At 41.7% G+C, this 15,825-nt stretch overlaps 1 protein-coding gene across 4 annotated transcripts in view; it reads left to right on the top strand.

The window, feature by feature from the left end:
* rngtt (RNA guanylyltransferase and 5'-phosphatase) overlaps nucleotides 1–3,880 on the top strand; it is a 232,015-nt gene extending 228,135 nt beyond the window's left edge. For 2 of the 4 annotated variants that reach the window (XM_088324943.1, XM_088324942.1), the window contains exon 16: nucleotides 2,651–3,879. In XM_088324943.1, the coding sequence (XP_088181069.1) occupies nucleotides 2,651–2,817 (167 nt within the window). In that variant the 3' untranslated portion in view covers nucleotides 2,818–3,879. Of the gene's footprint in view, nucleotides 1–1,359; nucleotides 1,478–2,650 lie in introns of all 4 variants that reach the window. The other 2 variants (XR_015848263.1, XM_088324944.1) reach the window with 2 other exon arrangements.
* Nucleotides 3,881–15,825: the final 11,945 nt, after the last annotated feature.

Raw genomic sequence — 15,825 nt, 5'->3', positions numbered from 1 at the left:
GGCATAATCTTTTTCACTCGACAACCACCAAAACAATGACGTCATCTCGAAGCAACGAGATCTCGTTTGCCAAGATCGGCGCGAGACCAAAACAACAATGGCGGATCTGCCTGACGAAAAGTTTGGAGTGCGGTAAATCTTTGTTTAAAAAAAAAGGAATCGGGTAATAATGACAATTTGGTGTCAAAAAAGTTGTGTTTGACACAATGCGTCCCCAGCAAAAATGATGCGTCTAGGACGCAGGTACGCTGGCAAACGAGAACACTGCTTATTGTCATCTTTTTTGCCGACAAAATGCATCATTTTTTTCTACGCCAAAAACTAGCCATTATAGTCGTTGCTGAAAACTAGAGTCAACTCTGCCCGAAACTAGCATCATCTTATTCTACAACGTAAGTGTAAAACATGCGTAGGTCAGACCTGCAACACAGCTATTGCTTCCTCTACCAAAGCCGCCAGCGTCTCTTTCCGAACCCGATACCAATCCACGGACTTCTTTGCGCTCTTATGACTTTCCTCAGAGTCTTATTTAACTGATGAATTTCTTTCCAATGTAACAAGCTGCTAGAATAATAGCTGCCGCTGTGCTTCTGAGTTTGTGTTGGGTGGGTGGACACATTGCCTGCCCACACTGCCCTTTCAACTTACAGCATACACCAAACTATCACTGTCGCACACACAGACACTCACACTCAGTCAACACACACACTCAGCCCTCTGCCTCTGAGAAAGCATTTCCTGTGTGTTGTCTGCTGCAGAAACAATGCACACTGAAAATCTGCCAAGTATTGAAACTCCAAAAAGTAAACTGCAATAAAGTGAGGGAATACTGTTGTCCAATTTAGATTGGCAATTTATTTCATAATTCTGCATTTTGGGCTAAGTGTGATGTATACACTGGAGATCAAAATTAGAGAGCAGTTTATAAACAATTGAGTCATTCTGAAACAAATGCCATTTCACTGCTCAAGAGTTTAAGGGCATTTTGTTGTGTCTATACCATGCTACTACAACACTTTTTTTCACAAAATGGATTTCACATTTCAACCAAAAAAACTGTATTTTACAAAAAATGCACTGATCAACATTAGACAGCAATTTTTGGTGCCTCCAGTCTAATGGTGCTAATCTAGCACCTGGTGATAATTTCCTTGATTGACATTCTAACTGACAGTTTAACTGACCTTGCAAGATGGTGGGCTAAAGTAAAGTGACTGTCAGCCTCTGGCATTAGGTGTCTGGATGAAAATGAAAGAGATGACCCTATCAGCCATAGCAACACAAGTTGATTGTTTTAAATCTTGGATTTCAAAAATATATCATCTTTACAAAACTACAAACTCATTCATGTCACCCTAGAAGACTGGTCATCCACACAAGACAAACGCAAGAGAGGGCAGGTCACTGCGGAGGACGTCAAACGGTAATCGTTTCCAGACTGCAGATGAAATCGCTCGCCAGTTCAGTGTTGAACATGGTAAGGATCTGGCTTGCCATACAGTGTCTAGCCCTTTAAGAGCATTTGGACTGAAAGCCCCACACTGCAGTGACCAAACCTCTCTGTAGCAAAATAAATCAAAAAGCTAGACTTCGCTTTGCGGACGAGCATTTTGTGTGGACAGAGGATGACTGATCCAGTGTTCACTTCAGTGATGAAGGCAAATTTAATTTATTTGAGTTTGATGACAAGCATACTGTTTGGCAACAGATTAGAGAAAGACTAAACTCTAAGTGTGTTAAAAAAGTCAGTGAAAGGTAAAGAAGGAAGAGTTATGGTTTGGGGCATGTTTTTTGCAACAGGAGCTGGGCCTCTTGTACAGATACATGGCCGAGTTAATGCAAATGTGTATCTACCTTCTTTAACAGCACATGGTTCCTGACTTGCGTTCAACGCCCAATCAGCCTGCAGTCTTTATGCAGGACAATGCTCCATGTCACACAGTAAAACGGGTAAAGAATATCCTTGAGGGTGAAAACAATAAATTAATGGCAATGCCTTCCCAGAGTCGTGATCTCAACCCAATAGAGAACCACTGGAAAATCCTTGGTGTCAAAGTTTTGGTCAAGAATCCCACTACAATCACCAAACTGTCAAGGAGGCTGGAAGAGGAATGGACCAAAATCACACCAGAGTAGTGTGAAAGACTATCTTGTGGCTGCACATGTGCTGAAGTCATTCACAGTAGATGCCTGCACACTTCTTACTATTTTGCTGACTATTGTAACATTTAGTCTTTTTTCTCATGCCTTTGTCATTGTTCTTTAGTTTTGTTCTGTGCATTTACTTTTTTAAAAATAAAAAAATATTGTGAAAGGCCTTCATTCATTTTTGGAGGGGAAATGTTGTAGTACCATTATGTAGACCAAATGAAAATTCATTTAACTGTGGTAGATGGTGTTATTTCAAACGTGTTCAATTTTTTACAAGTTGTTCTCTATTTTTGATCTCCAGTGTACTCTTAAAAATAAGGTACTACATTCTTCAACTAGTTTTACTTACACACACCCAAAGCAGTAAACAGACTCATGATGTCAAATATAAATGTCAACTGCAGCTATTGAGTTCACAATATCACCCCCGCAGTTTTAACAAGCATTTCCTGTTGCCGCTCCTTCATGATTATCTCTCCCATCTCTTGTGTTTTCCCAGCGGTGTGTAAAAGCATCCAGGAACCTGTCACCAAGAAAATCCTGTTGGAGTACGTGGATCGCTGTCCACAAGCAGTCCAAGCCCACGCCCGCAAACACCCCACGGACCCGGACTCTGAGCTCATGCCCCCTCCTCCACCCAAGAGGCCCAACAGGTCCATCCAATAGACTCGAAAGAACTGTTCCAGACTTTTCTCCAGCCGATCTCCCTTCTCATCAACAGCCAGCCACATCTGCCTGATGGAAAGTTATCAGATTTAACTCACTCATTGCCATTGACCACTACAGTCTTAGAAACTCCATTTTGGTTTGCTGCCATTGACCTTTAGGTAAGTTTTTTTTTCTACGCAGTAACTGGGCTGTTTGGCGTTGAATTAAACGGGGTGGGGGTGAATGAGTTAATGTAGCTAAATTTGTAGCTTGAATTGCTGGTGTTTGTTTTGAAATAAACAAAAAATATGCCTGGACAAATAAGTCAGCAGTTGCTCTGTCACATCCGTTTAAATTTATTTTAGAATGAAGAGATCCCTTGGTTTACAGGTTATTAGAGACCAGAACCAGCCGCGAAAAGTAAAATTCTGTTAAGTAGTGTCGCACCTTCATAAAAGCCCCCATTGTAATGGTTGCCATGGCGCCCAATTGGCCCCGCCCGCGTGGCACCAGCTGCGGCTCGTTGACAGATTGGCTTCCCTTCTATTTAAGCTCAGTGCTCTCACTCACCCTTTTTCAGTCCGTCAATGAACCTCTGCATCCGCAAGACGTGGCTTTTGACTGTCCGGTTTCTTGCTTGTGTTTCCTGTCTGGTATTGTTCCCGTCTATTTTGTCCTGTTTAATATCGATCTCCAGTTTCATTCCCGTATAGTTTTTCCTGTTTAATTTCGATCTCCAGTGTTTGATATCAATCCTGTCTGTCCCGTCCTGTCCGGTATCGACCCCATCCGTCCGATATCTGCTCGTGCAATTGGTAGCGATCTCGTCGGCCCCTGGCTTCCTGTCATTCCACGCCAGACTGCTGCCTTACATCTTCTGCTCAACGATCGCCGAATCACTGGCGTTTGGGTTAACATGCATGACTGCCCCATTTCCCATAAGATAAAAGCTTTTGTGAGAAACGTCATGCATCTGGGTTCTCTTCCTGTTCCGGTTCATGACACCCTTAGGGTTAAACTTACCTCGAGATGACGTAATTACTGTCTGAGTACACGACTTTAACCAAATAACTACAGATCTACAAATTTTGCTGTGTTTTTTTAATGATATATTATCAGTAATAATAAAACGTTATGTTCCAAGTAGTTTTCGCATTAGTAATTTCATATGTTTTGCAGGGGATCCTTGAAAAATACATGAAATTCAAATTAAAATATTCACAGATCTACAAAAACTATCTAAAGTACAAAAATTGTTTAGATTTTTGCACACTCGACAGATTTAAAGTCAAACAACATTACAAAATTCCTGAAAATGCATAAAAAATATACATAGAAATCAAAAATAATAACTGCATTGCTATAAACAAATATTGAATTGCCCAAAAATAAATATTTAAAACTTTATTCCAACTAATTTAGATACAGATCCCCTGTGCAAACATGCAAAAAAAAATAGAATAAGTAAAAAAAAAAGGTCAGCAATCTCTTAAGATTGAAAGATTGAATGCATTAAAATGAGTCCAAATTTGGCTCTTTTTTCTGCTTTTTATACATACAGTACTTTATTTTTTTGCCTTTCTAATTCAACTAAATTATGACCCAACACCTATAGAGCCCTTCCCTGTTTGTAAACAAATTTGGCGTATTGAAGCAGTGCGTGCATTTTTAAAGCAAAATGTCAGAATTCCTGTTAGTTTGTAGCAGCCCATTGACACAAAAAGATCATAGTTAGGAACAACTCATAATAGCACAAAGTATGCCAGCTGCAAGATAGCAACGTTATTTTAGTCATCAAAGTCAACAACACAAAAGATAATTTCGATTGCCGCATAATTTGTCCCTTTGAAGATTGGTAAAAATAAAAAGAAATGCCCTTGAAAAGTGCTTAAAAAGTGCTTGAATTTGGCCATGACAAAGGTGTACGAACCCTGCTATTTGTTTTCACAAAGACAAGGTTTTGAGTTTTTTTTAGCTGAAAAAAGACTAGATCGTCGTCTGATGTGGAAGTTTTCCAAACAAAGCCCATCTGCACCTTTAAAGGTGACACAAACGAGGCGAGAATGTAACATGGCGATGACACGCGCTCCACAAGATGAGACGAAGACAATCTGCTCCCCAGGTTAATACGACTAAATTTCTTTCTTTTCTTTTTGGACATGTTAAAGGGACAGTGTGTATAAATTTGTCACTAGACGTCACTGTATTGTGTTCACCAGTCTGGGACACGTTGCTTTGAAAAAGTAACTTGTTATAGTTACTCACTACATTTTCCAAAAAGTAACTGTTTCTCTTTTGCAAAATAAACTAATTACCGGGGATTGTAATTGTTTCCGTTACTTTAAAAAGAAGTTGTTGTATGTCAAAGAATTTCACATTTTCTGAGCAGTATTTGAGTCAGTTGAATATAAAGAGCAGTCAAGTAGTCGTCTTATAGAATCTCTTATATTTACCGGGATCAGACGTATCCTACAGTTGAAGTGCAAAAAAATAAACGGTAAACATAATTATAAAATTGCAATAAGCAGTCAACAAGTTTAATAAATTAAATCTAACTCAAATGGTGTGTTGTCGAGATGGGAATTCCGACTTTTTAGAAAACTGGCTTTTTCGGCTTAGCTCTCTTCTGGCTCCTAAAGAGCTCTTCAGGTTTTTGATTGATTATTGCTCCAGCAAAGGTCGGGGGGTCCCGTCCCTGTGCGTTGAGCCGACCAGATGAACCAGGTTTTTCCAATGCTGGCGGTCTTGTGCCAGCTGTTCTGCATCCTCTACAGCAACTCCGTGTTGTTGGAGGTCGCCGGCAACGACGTCGAGCCATCGAGTCCGGGGTTTCCCTCGTGGTCGTCTCCAGCCTGCGGCCTTTGGCTCAAACTGGAGAATGGCTTGTGTCGGATGGTCTGGTGGTAGATGAAGGACATGGCCAAACCAGCGGGTGCGGCGTTGTGCGACCAAGGTAGATGCTCGGGGCTGGCACGTGCGGGCTCTGAGCTCTTTATTGGAGACTCGCTGGGGCCACCTGATGTTCTCGATGGTTCTGTGAGCCCTGCTATCAAAACAGTCGATTCTTGTGGCCAGGGTGTCGTTCAGGGGCTATGTTTCTGAGCCATAAAGCAGGATAGAGAGTACGGCGAGGTTGTAAATGCGGAGCTTCGTCTTGCGTGCGATGGTCTGGTGCCGCCAGAGTGGTTTCCAGAGAGATTGCAGAGCAGATGCTGCCAGGGCTCTTCTGCGGAGAATCTCTGGTTTTAGGTCCCCATTGTCTGTCACCATGGACCCCAGATACACAAAGCTCTTGACAGGCTCTACGATGTCGCTACCAATTTGGATGGGAGGTGGATCTGGTCCATCACCGACATACATGAACTTGGTTTTCGTCCAACTCACTTGGAGGCCAAGCCGCGCTGCCTCTTCGCTGTAAATGCCCAGAGCGTCTCTCAGCTGGCTGTAGGAAGTGCTGAGCATGATGATGTCGTCAGCATACTCCAGGTCAGTCAGGTGGTAGTTGCCGAAAGACACCCCGGGGATCCGCTCACTAACCCTGAACATAAGATGGTCGATGATGCAATTAAAAAGGTCGGGAGCAGCCATGCAGCCTTGACGAACGCCACTGGAGATAGTAAACCAGTCGGAGTCAATGCCGTTTATACGGACACAGCTCTCTGCGTTGCTGTAGAGCAGCTTGAACAGGGCTATGATCTTGGGTGGTGCTCCGAGAACTTGGAGGATGTTCCACAGTGAAGAGTGGCAGACGGTGTCAAAGGCGGTCTTTAGATCAATGAATCCGATATACAGATGGCGATCTTTACGGAATTCACGGGTCTCTCTATCAGCAAACGGACGGCAGAGATGTGGTCCGTTGTGGAGCCGTTGGGCATAAAGCCAGCCTTCTGTGGACAGCGGCAGCTTCTGATTGCTGGAAGGGCATGGCTGAGCAAGATCCTGGTAAAGACCTTGCCTGGGATGGAGAGTAAGGTTATACCTCTGTGGTTTCCACAGACAAGCCTGTCACCCTTGCATTTCCAGAAGGGCATGATGACTCCTCTGGTCCAGTCGGTGGGCAGCTGCTCCGATTCCCACACCTGGTTGAATAGGCAGGTTAGCCACTCCACCATGCCATCACCGCTGACCTTGAGCATCTCACCGGTAATGGCACAGATGCCGGGGGCTTTCTTGGTGTTCAGCTTCTTCAGAGCAGCTCTCACTTCTTCGGGTGTTACAGGGTCGCTAGGAGGTGCCGTGTTTGCAGCCACCAGGAGGGTGGGATCAGCCGGGATGGTGCTGTGCTGCAAGAGGAGGCTAAAGTGCTCCTTCCAGCGCGCGAGGCAGTTGGCTTCTGTCATGATGAGGTTGCCGTCTGAGTCTTTTACCAGGGCTGTCTTCATGTGTGGGCCGCTACGGGCTTGGCGTAGAAGACTAAATACGTGGCTCATGTTGTTGTTGTTGGCCGCGGACTCAAGCTGTTGGGCTTCTGCTTGCCAAAACCTCTCCCTAACCTCAGCGATGGCCACATTGCGCAGGCGGTTAAGTCTCTGATACTCCGTGAGGTCGCCTCGGAGCCGGGCCTCACGCCGCTGGTCTATGATGTTTAGTGTCCTCTCTGATATCCAGGGCTTTCTCGGGGTGGATCGCGGGCGTCCGAGGACATTGTGAGCAGACTGGAGGACACTTTCCTTGAAGGCCGCCCAGTCTGTCAGCTTGTCAGGAGCCAGGGCATCGAGAGTGCGGCGGATGGAGCAACTGAAGTCTCTGGCAATGTTTGGGTCGCTGAGTCGGGAGGAGTCGGGGCGAGGCAGAGTCTTGTGCTGGTTGGCTCGGAGCTTTAGCTTGAGCTGGGCCACCAGCGGACGATGGTCTGTGTTGCCAAGCTGTGCTCCTCTTGCCAAGCTGTGCTCCAGCGTCGTGATATCAGGATGTTGTCCAATGCCTTCCTGGTTTTGCCATCTGGGCTGTACCACGTCCAGTGATGGATGCGTTTCCCGGGGAAACCAGGTGTCGGCAACACAGAGGTTGTTTTGGTGGCAGAGGAGGAGGAGGCGGTTGCCATTGTCGTTTGTTGTGCTGTCAACGAAGGTGGTGCCGACAGGTGAGCCGGGGGACCGATCATTGCTGGATAGAGTGGCGTTGGCATCAGTGAGGATGATGGTGACGTCGTGTGGTGGGGCTTGGCCGACAGCCTGGTGGAGTTGGTCAAAGAACGCGTCCTTCGCATCCTCATCAGTGACATCGGTGGGGGCGTAGGCGACGATCACTGTCATCTTGCCGTGATGGTGGAGGAAGCGAGCAGACAGTAGTCTGTCGCTTATGGGTGTCCAGCTGATGAGGGACCTCCGGAGGGCTTTTGGAATTGCAAGAGCCACACCGTAAAGGCCGCTCCGACTCTCGGGGCCACTCCAAATGTAGCAGTGTTTGCCAGCTGTTGTTTCACCATTGCCTTGCCATCGTACTTCACAGAGCCCTGCCAGGGTGATGTTATAGCGACAGAGCTCTCGGGACAGCAGGGTGGCAGCTCCGGGGCGAAGGAGTGTCTGGACATTCCAGGTGGCGACACGGGTCTTACGACGAAGGTCGATCCGTACTTGTTGGTCAGGGGCAGGCTGGGGTCCGTTACCGTGTTGGTCAGTCCGGCTTCTTTCTCTGGTCAGTTTCATAACAAAGGGGGTTTCTCCTGGGTGAGTTGTTAGCCCTCCGCAGGATAGTCGGTTGGTGGGGCTGCCACCTCACAGCGTACCGACACGTTGGGGTCTTTGTTTGTCTGGAACCTACCCCGGAGACCGGCCCGCCATGGGTGACCCTACCAGGAGCAATCTCCCGACGGTATCGCTCTACAGGGTCACTGGAACACGCAAGCCCCCTCGCCGCATCAAGGCCAGACCCATCCGAGGGGTTACTTGACTTAAATTAATTGTTACTGATGGTGGGATCAATAATAATAATGATGATAATAATAACGACAATAAATCAGTAAATATTATTATCAACAATATAATAATGGATTTTTTTCTTCTTTTAATGGTACTGGATAAATTGGGAAGACTTTAAAAGTCCTTAAAAAGTGCTTGAAATTGGCCATTAAAAAGGTGTACGAAACGAGTTTTTTGAAATCTTAATTTCATTTAATAAAAATATCTAGGGGACTCGGACATGCAGCCTGGGAGCCAATTTTTGGCCCCAGCCTAAATATTGAACTGTAAAGGGACATTGTGTATTTTTAAGCGCCTCCTTGTGGGAAAAATATAATTTATTAAAAAAACTAATACTGATTTTTAAAAATAACCAAAAATACCTCAACTTTGAAATAAACATCTGCGTTTTAACATACTTATAGGTATCAAAAATTTGCATTTATTTTACATAACATAAGCCTCACTTAGATGGAGCTGACATCATTGTCGGCCATCTTGTGGCCACAGGTACCCCCAAAAACAAGCTTTCTCTCTTTTGTTATCTTTTCTTTTATGTTTTTCTTCTTTTTTTTTTTTTTTTTTTCATTTTCCCTTTTGCTTTTTTGCCAACCTTTTTACTCTATGTTTTTCCTTTTTCCCTTTTTGTCCTTTTTCTTTCCTTTTTTCCTTTTTTTCCTTCTTTGCAAAAGGCGGGGGAAAAAATGTAAAATGTTGTGGTTTGGTCACCTTAAGTCTCTGTAGTTTGTCTTCTTTCTTTTTAGCTCTAATTTTCGGTTGCACCGTACAATAAGGCATACATATAGCGGTCAAGTATTACACACTGTCCCTTTGATGAAAGGGAAGCCCATGCTAATTATGAATTTATTCAATAGTGATTGATATATTCTTTTATTAATTATTGATGTTTTTTATTTTTAAATCTTTTTTTGTGTGGCATTTATTAAAATATATGTGAGAACAGGGGATTTTGTTTTTAATCTGAGGTTTTTTTGTGAAAAACCCAGTTTGGCTCAACTCATCCAGACCCTACCTCCGGTGGTGCTCAAGTCAAATGAGTTTGAAACCCTTGATCTAGGTCTTTTAGTCCCCCTGAACCTAATAACGAGTTGGGTCCACCGTAGGCATGAGGCACAGCCTCACCTGACTCCCCTTACTGCAGATCACTAGATAAACTGATTCAATTTATCACATAGTAGTCAAAACAATGATGTTGAAAATTCTTCAATTGATTGTTTCCCTCTTGGTTAAGAATTTCTTGTATCACTGTTTTCCCTCCTTACTACATTTCGGCTTAATCTAAAATAATGAGGTCATTTCAACAAAGATTTATATTTGGGTTCGAACAAGAGTGCTTACCTGAGAAGGATTGATGTAAATATAGGTCTTGAGTCACAGATTTTCTTACTTTTTTCTGGCCTTTTCGAAGCGTTTATTTTCAGGCAAGTGTGACGAAGGTTTTGTTATGCAGTGCGAGGTAAAAAGTCAGCGAAACAAATCCAATTTGCGCTTTAAGGCCCGTCCTGCAAGTGCCGGAGGTGGCTTGTGGTAATGGCAGAAATGGATGAGACTGGTACCAGCGAGGGGCTTTTCTTTCCTTCTGGGCTGCACTCCGAAGCTTTTCGTTTTGGATTTGACAACGAGGTGCTCTAATGTGTCCACGTTCACTGTCCTTACCCTAAATCATAGTTTCATATCACATTTAGGAGCTTTGATGCGTCCATGTTCGTATTCTTCACTTTCTTTTTTGTTTTTGATTTGACAACAGAGTGCTCTAATACATCTACGTTTACTGTCTTCACCCCAATTTTTCATTTTGATTTGACTATGAGGCGCTCTAATGCGTTCATGTTTGTGGTCATCACCCAATTTTTTTTTTCCATATCACAACGAAGTGCTCTAATGTGTCCATGTTCACAGTCACCCTAAACTTTCTTTTCATTTTTACTTTAACACTAAAGTGCTCCAATATGTCTATGTTCACTGTCTTCACCCTAAGTTTTGTTTTTGAGACTGGGAGGTCGGTGGTTCGCGCCCCGGCCGAGTCATTCCTAAGACTTAAAAAGTGGTCGGCGGCGCCCTCTGTTGGCTGCGGCTGCATCGGCTCGCTACAACGGGTCAGGTGCAGTCGACATTTCGTTCTGTGTACATTGTTACACAGAATGACAATACAAGGAAATTATTATTATTATTATAATACAACAAGGTGCTCTAGTGCCTCAATTTTCACTGTCCTCACCATATTTTTTTGTTCTTGATAAAACACAGGATGCTCTGATGCGTCCACCTTTCTAGTCCTCACCCTAAATTTTATTTTCCTATTTGGAATGACAAGGCGCTCTAATGTGTCCACATCCGTGGTCCTCACCAAAAATTTCTTTTTCGTTTTTGAAATTACAACGAGGTGCTCTAATGCGCTTAAACTAGTGTTCTTCACCCTAAATTTTCCTTTCCTTTTTGAAATTACAACGAGGTGCTCTAATGCGTTTAAACTAGTGTTCTTCACCCTAAATTTTACTTTCCTTTTTTGAATGACAACAAGGTGCTCTAATGTGTCCACATCACTGGCCATCACTCTAAAATTATTTTTTTTCTAATTTGACTACGGGGCACTCTAATGTGTCTACGTTTATGGTCATTTTGAAATGACAACAAGGTGCTCTAATGCGCCAAATTAGTGTTCCTCACCCTAAATTTTCCTTTCCTTTTTTAAATGATAATGAGGCATTCTAATGTGTCCACATTCGTAGTCATCACGCTAAATTTTATTTTTGTTTTGGATTTGAATACGATGCACTCTTATGCGTCCACGGTCCTCATGCTAAATTTTCTTTTCCTTTTTGAAATGGCACCGAGGCACTCTAATGTGTCCACATCTGGGTTATCACCCTAAATTATACTTTTAGTTTTTATTTGACTACGAGGTGTTCTAATGCATATATGGTCCTTACCCTAAATTTTCTTTCATTTTTAGAATAACGAGTCGCTTTAATGCATACACTTTCACTGTCCTCACCCTAAATTTTCTTTTTCATATCATATTTAGGCGCTTTGATGCCTCCATGTTCATAGTCTTCATTTTCTTTTCATTTTTGATTTGACAACAGAGTGCTCTAATACATGTAGGTGCACTGTCTTCACCCCAATTTTTCATTTTGTTTTGACTACAAGGCACTTTAATGTGTTCATGTTTTTGGTCATCACTCTAAATTTTATTTTTTGTTTTGATTTGGATAAGAGGCACTCTAATGCGTCCATGTTCATGGTCCTCACCCTAAATTTTCTTTTTCATATCACAACGAGGCACTCTTATGTGTCCATGTTCACAGCCACCCTAAACTTTCTTTTCATTTTTCATTTGACAATGAAGTGCTCTATTACGTCTACATTCACTGTCTTCACCCTATTTTTTTGTTTTTGATGGGGGTTTTTGGGGTTTTTAAGGGTTATTGTTCTATCTTAGTTATTCATTATCCATTATCCGTTATCGGTCAGTTCATAATACGCTACAAAGCCTAGGAGCAGGGACAACAAGGTGCCGTAGTTCGTATTCCTCATGTTAAATTTTCCTTTCCTTTTTGAAATGATAATGAGGCGCTCTGTGTCCACATTCGTGGTCCTCACCCTAAATTTTCTTTTTGATTTGACAAAAAGGCGCTTTAGTGTAGCCACATTTACTGTCATTACCCTAAATTTTCTTTTTGTTTGATTTGACCGCAGGGTGCTCTAATACATCCACGTTCACTGTTCCCACAATTATTCTTCCTCATAATTATTCAATGATGTAGTTAATAAAGTTCAAAAAGCTGGTAAAAAGTTAAAAATATAACAATTTTAAAGTACCTTCCATTTGCGCTTCATAGCACTCATATTTCACATATGTTTCTTTCTTCAACTCGATCATTATTGTGACCGTTTTCCACCTTTCCTTCCCCTTATCTCTTACTTAATAAGGGAACCATTACTTTTTAGCATTATTTTACCAAGGCAAAAGGCCCGTGAACCACTAAAAACTGGTCTGCGAATCATTTTTGGGTCCTGACCAGTCAGTTGAGAAGCATTGCTCTAGGTCACTTCAATCAAAAATTGTGTTTCTTCTTAATAAATGCAAATGAATGCTATCTCCAGCTCTTAGAAGGCAGTGTGGAGTTTGTATAGCGTGGTGAGTTGGTTCAAGTGTAATCAGGGTTGGGTAGGGTTACTTTAACTTGATTACTTTCAATTACTTTTGGATTACTCCAATACCAAATATGCTAATAAAAGACAAAAGAAACAAATATGAATAAAAATATGACTCACAACACGTGGTAAGCTTTCTCTCCTGGCTTTGATCTCCGGCAAAACTAACATAAAATGCGACAGAAACAAAATGAAAATAAATCCAAACAGCTTGCCAACATCATTTTTGCCGTTCCATGTATTCTGTTACTCCCCAAGCCTGCACAGAATTTAGTATTTTTATTCATATTTAGTTTCTTTTGTCTTTTATTAGCATATTTGGTATTGGAGTAATCCAAAAGTAATTGAAAGTAATCAAGTTAAAGTAACCCTACCCAACCCTGGGTGTAATACTGCACTTACTCAACGGTTGAAATAAACCAGTTAACACATTCAATGCCAGACATGAGACTCTCTTATTCCTATTGTTTGTGTTCGGTTTAGAAAAGATCCCTTGTCTTTCGTAAATTGTAATAGGGCTACTCATCCGAGAACAGAAAGTCTGGATCCGGCTCTAGTACCAAACTCAGGGTTCGTATGGGTGCTTGAAATCCTCGAAAATGCTTAAACTTTGACTGAAGTGCTTGAAATTTTGCCGTTGTTGTATTTCTTGGCAGTTTGACTCCATAGACCTTGCAAGAAATGAAAAAATGCCTGCTCTGATGCCTTGTCATTGTTGCGTTGTCATGTCAAGTGTCACCGCCCCCTACTGGTCGCACCCAAGAGGACAGCTCTATTTAGAAAACTGGCTTTTTTTTAGCTTTTCATTATGCACCAAATTATTTAGTAAATAGTTATATCTTAGGTTTGGCAGGGGATCCCTGAAAAACACAGATCTACAAAAAATAAGTTGCAAAATACAATTATAGCTTTTTGCACGATTAAAAGATTTAAAGTTGAACATCAATACAAAATCCTTGAAAATGCAAAACAGTAAAATATAAATTAGAAATATTAATTCTTCAGTGCTGCAGCACGGCGACGCAGTGGTCAGCGCATGTCCGGCACAGTTCTGAGGTCATGAGATCGAACCTTGCTGTGTGGAGTTTGCATGTTCTCCCCGTGCTTGCGTGGGTTTCCTCCGGGCATTCTGGTTTCCTCCCACATTCCAAAAACATACGTCAGGTTAATTGGCCGGTCCAAATTGTCCCTATGTGTGAATGAGCGAGTGAGTTGTCTGTCCCTGTGTGCCCTGCGGCTGGCTGGCAACCAGTTCAGGGTGGCTGCTGCCCACTGCCCGGAGATAGCTGGGATGGGCTCCAGCACCCCCGCGACCCTACATAGGATGAGCGGTGCAGATAATGGAAAATGGAATTCTTCAGTGCTATAAAAATGGTAAAATGCAAAAAAAAAACTATTCACAATTACATTTCAACCAATTTAGACACAGATCCTCTAAAAACATGCGAAAATATACAGTACATTAAAATAATAAATAAAAGCAAAAGATCATCAGTATAGCTGATTAAAAGATCAAATGCACTCTTCTTGGGTGCAGTCAATATAATTAAAATGACTCCAAATTTGGCTAATTTTTCTGTTTTTATACATACAGTACTTTTTTTTTCTTTACTGAACTACATTATTACCCAACACCTATAGAGCCCTTTCTGTGTTTTTAAACAAGTGTGATATAATGAAGCTGCATGTGCATTGTTGAAGCAGAATGGCAGAATTCATGTCAGTTGATTGCAACCCATTGACACAAAAGAAAACGTAGCTCATAGATAGGAACATCTAATATGTGCTAGCAGCAAGATAGCGACTTTATTTTAGTCCTCAAAGTAAACAAAAAACGTTCTTTTGATCAGCGCTGGATTTCTTTCCTCTAAAGATACTATGGAGAAAAAAAAACATCGGCCTTGAAAGTGTTTTGGCAATGAAAAGGTGTATGAACCCTGTTAATGAATTCAAGGAAAAATAATATCGAAAACAGATTTATCTACTTTTTGCCATGTCCCACAAAATTCTCAGACGTTTCTTGCCGTGTTATCTGCTCGCTCTGTGAGGTATCGGTGGCGAAAATACGATCAAAGTGCCATTTATACTCACGTCTCGTTAAATAAGCACTCGGCGTCTATTATCAGCCTAGGTGGCAATAACTCGTTTTAGCCGATAAGCCGTCGGAAATTATTGCAACTCCCGAAATGGAAATTTAATAGGGCCTGATTTTTTTCAGGTTGGAGTCGGGGAGCGGTGGCACAGCTAATCTATTGTAACCATGGGCGTAACCAGCCCGTTTATGGGGGGGGCTCAAGTACCCCCCCCCCAAATTCAACCCAAGCACCCGCAAAAATTATAGCTTTTTTAACACTCTTTTTACCTTACTAAAGGACAGAACAGGCCCAAATATGATAAAAAAACACTAGATAAAAAAAGTAAAGCAAAACAAAAATGTGAACAACGCAGCGTTGAAAATTTTCCACTGCCTTGAAATGGTTCAGTCCATTAGATTCTTAGCACCGTATCATAGTATTTTTGTAGTATTTCTATAGTAGAATTTCTGTAACATATCTGTGGTATTACTTTAGTTGTATTTTTGTAGTACTGTATTTCTTTATTCATAATTTTGTAGTATTGCTGTAGTGATACTGTAGCTTTTTTTTGTAGTATTTTTGGTCATATTTTTGCAGTTGTATTGTTGTGGTATTTCCACGATATAGTCTTTGTATTATATCTGTAGTATTTTTGTAGTACTCCTTTAATTTTAGTGGTGTTATTGTAGCATTTCGGCAGTCAGATTTTTGTAGTATTTCTGTATTTCAATTTTTTAGTATTTTGTAGTATTTCTACAATAGTAATTTTGTAGTATTTCCATAGTATATTTAGTAGTATAGCTGTAGTATTTTTGTAGTATTACTTTAGTTGTATTTTCTTGGTATTTTTGTGGTATATTTGTTGTATTTCT

The sequence above is a fragment of the Urocampus carinirostris genome, chromosome 20 (genome assembly GCF_059441175.1).
Source record: "Urocampus carinirostris isolate Australia breed hairy pipefish chromosome 20, RoL_Ucar_1.0, whole genome shotgun sequence".
NCBI lineage: Eukaryota > Metazoa > Chordata > Actinopteri > Syngnathiformes > Syngnathidae > Urocampus > Urocampus carinirostris.
Note: the sequence above shows the minus strand (reverse complement) of the source record. Positions and strands in the feature narration are given on the sequence as shown.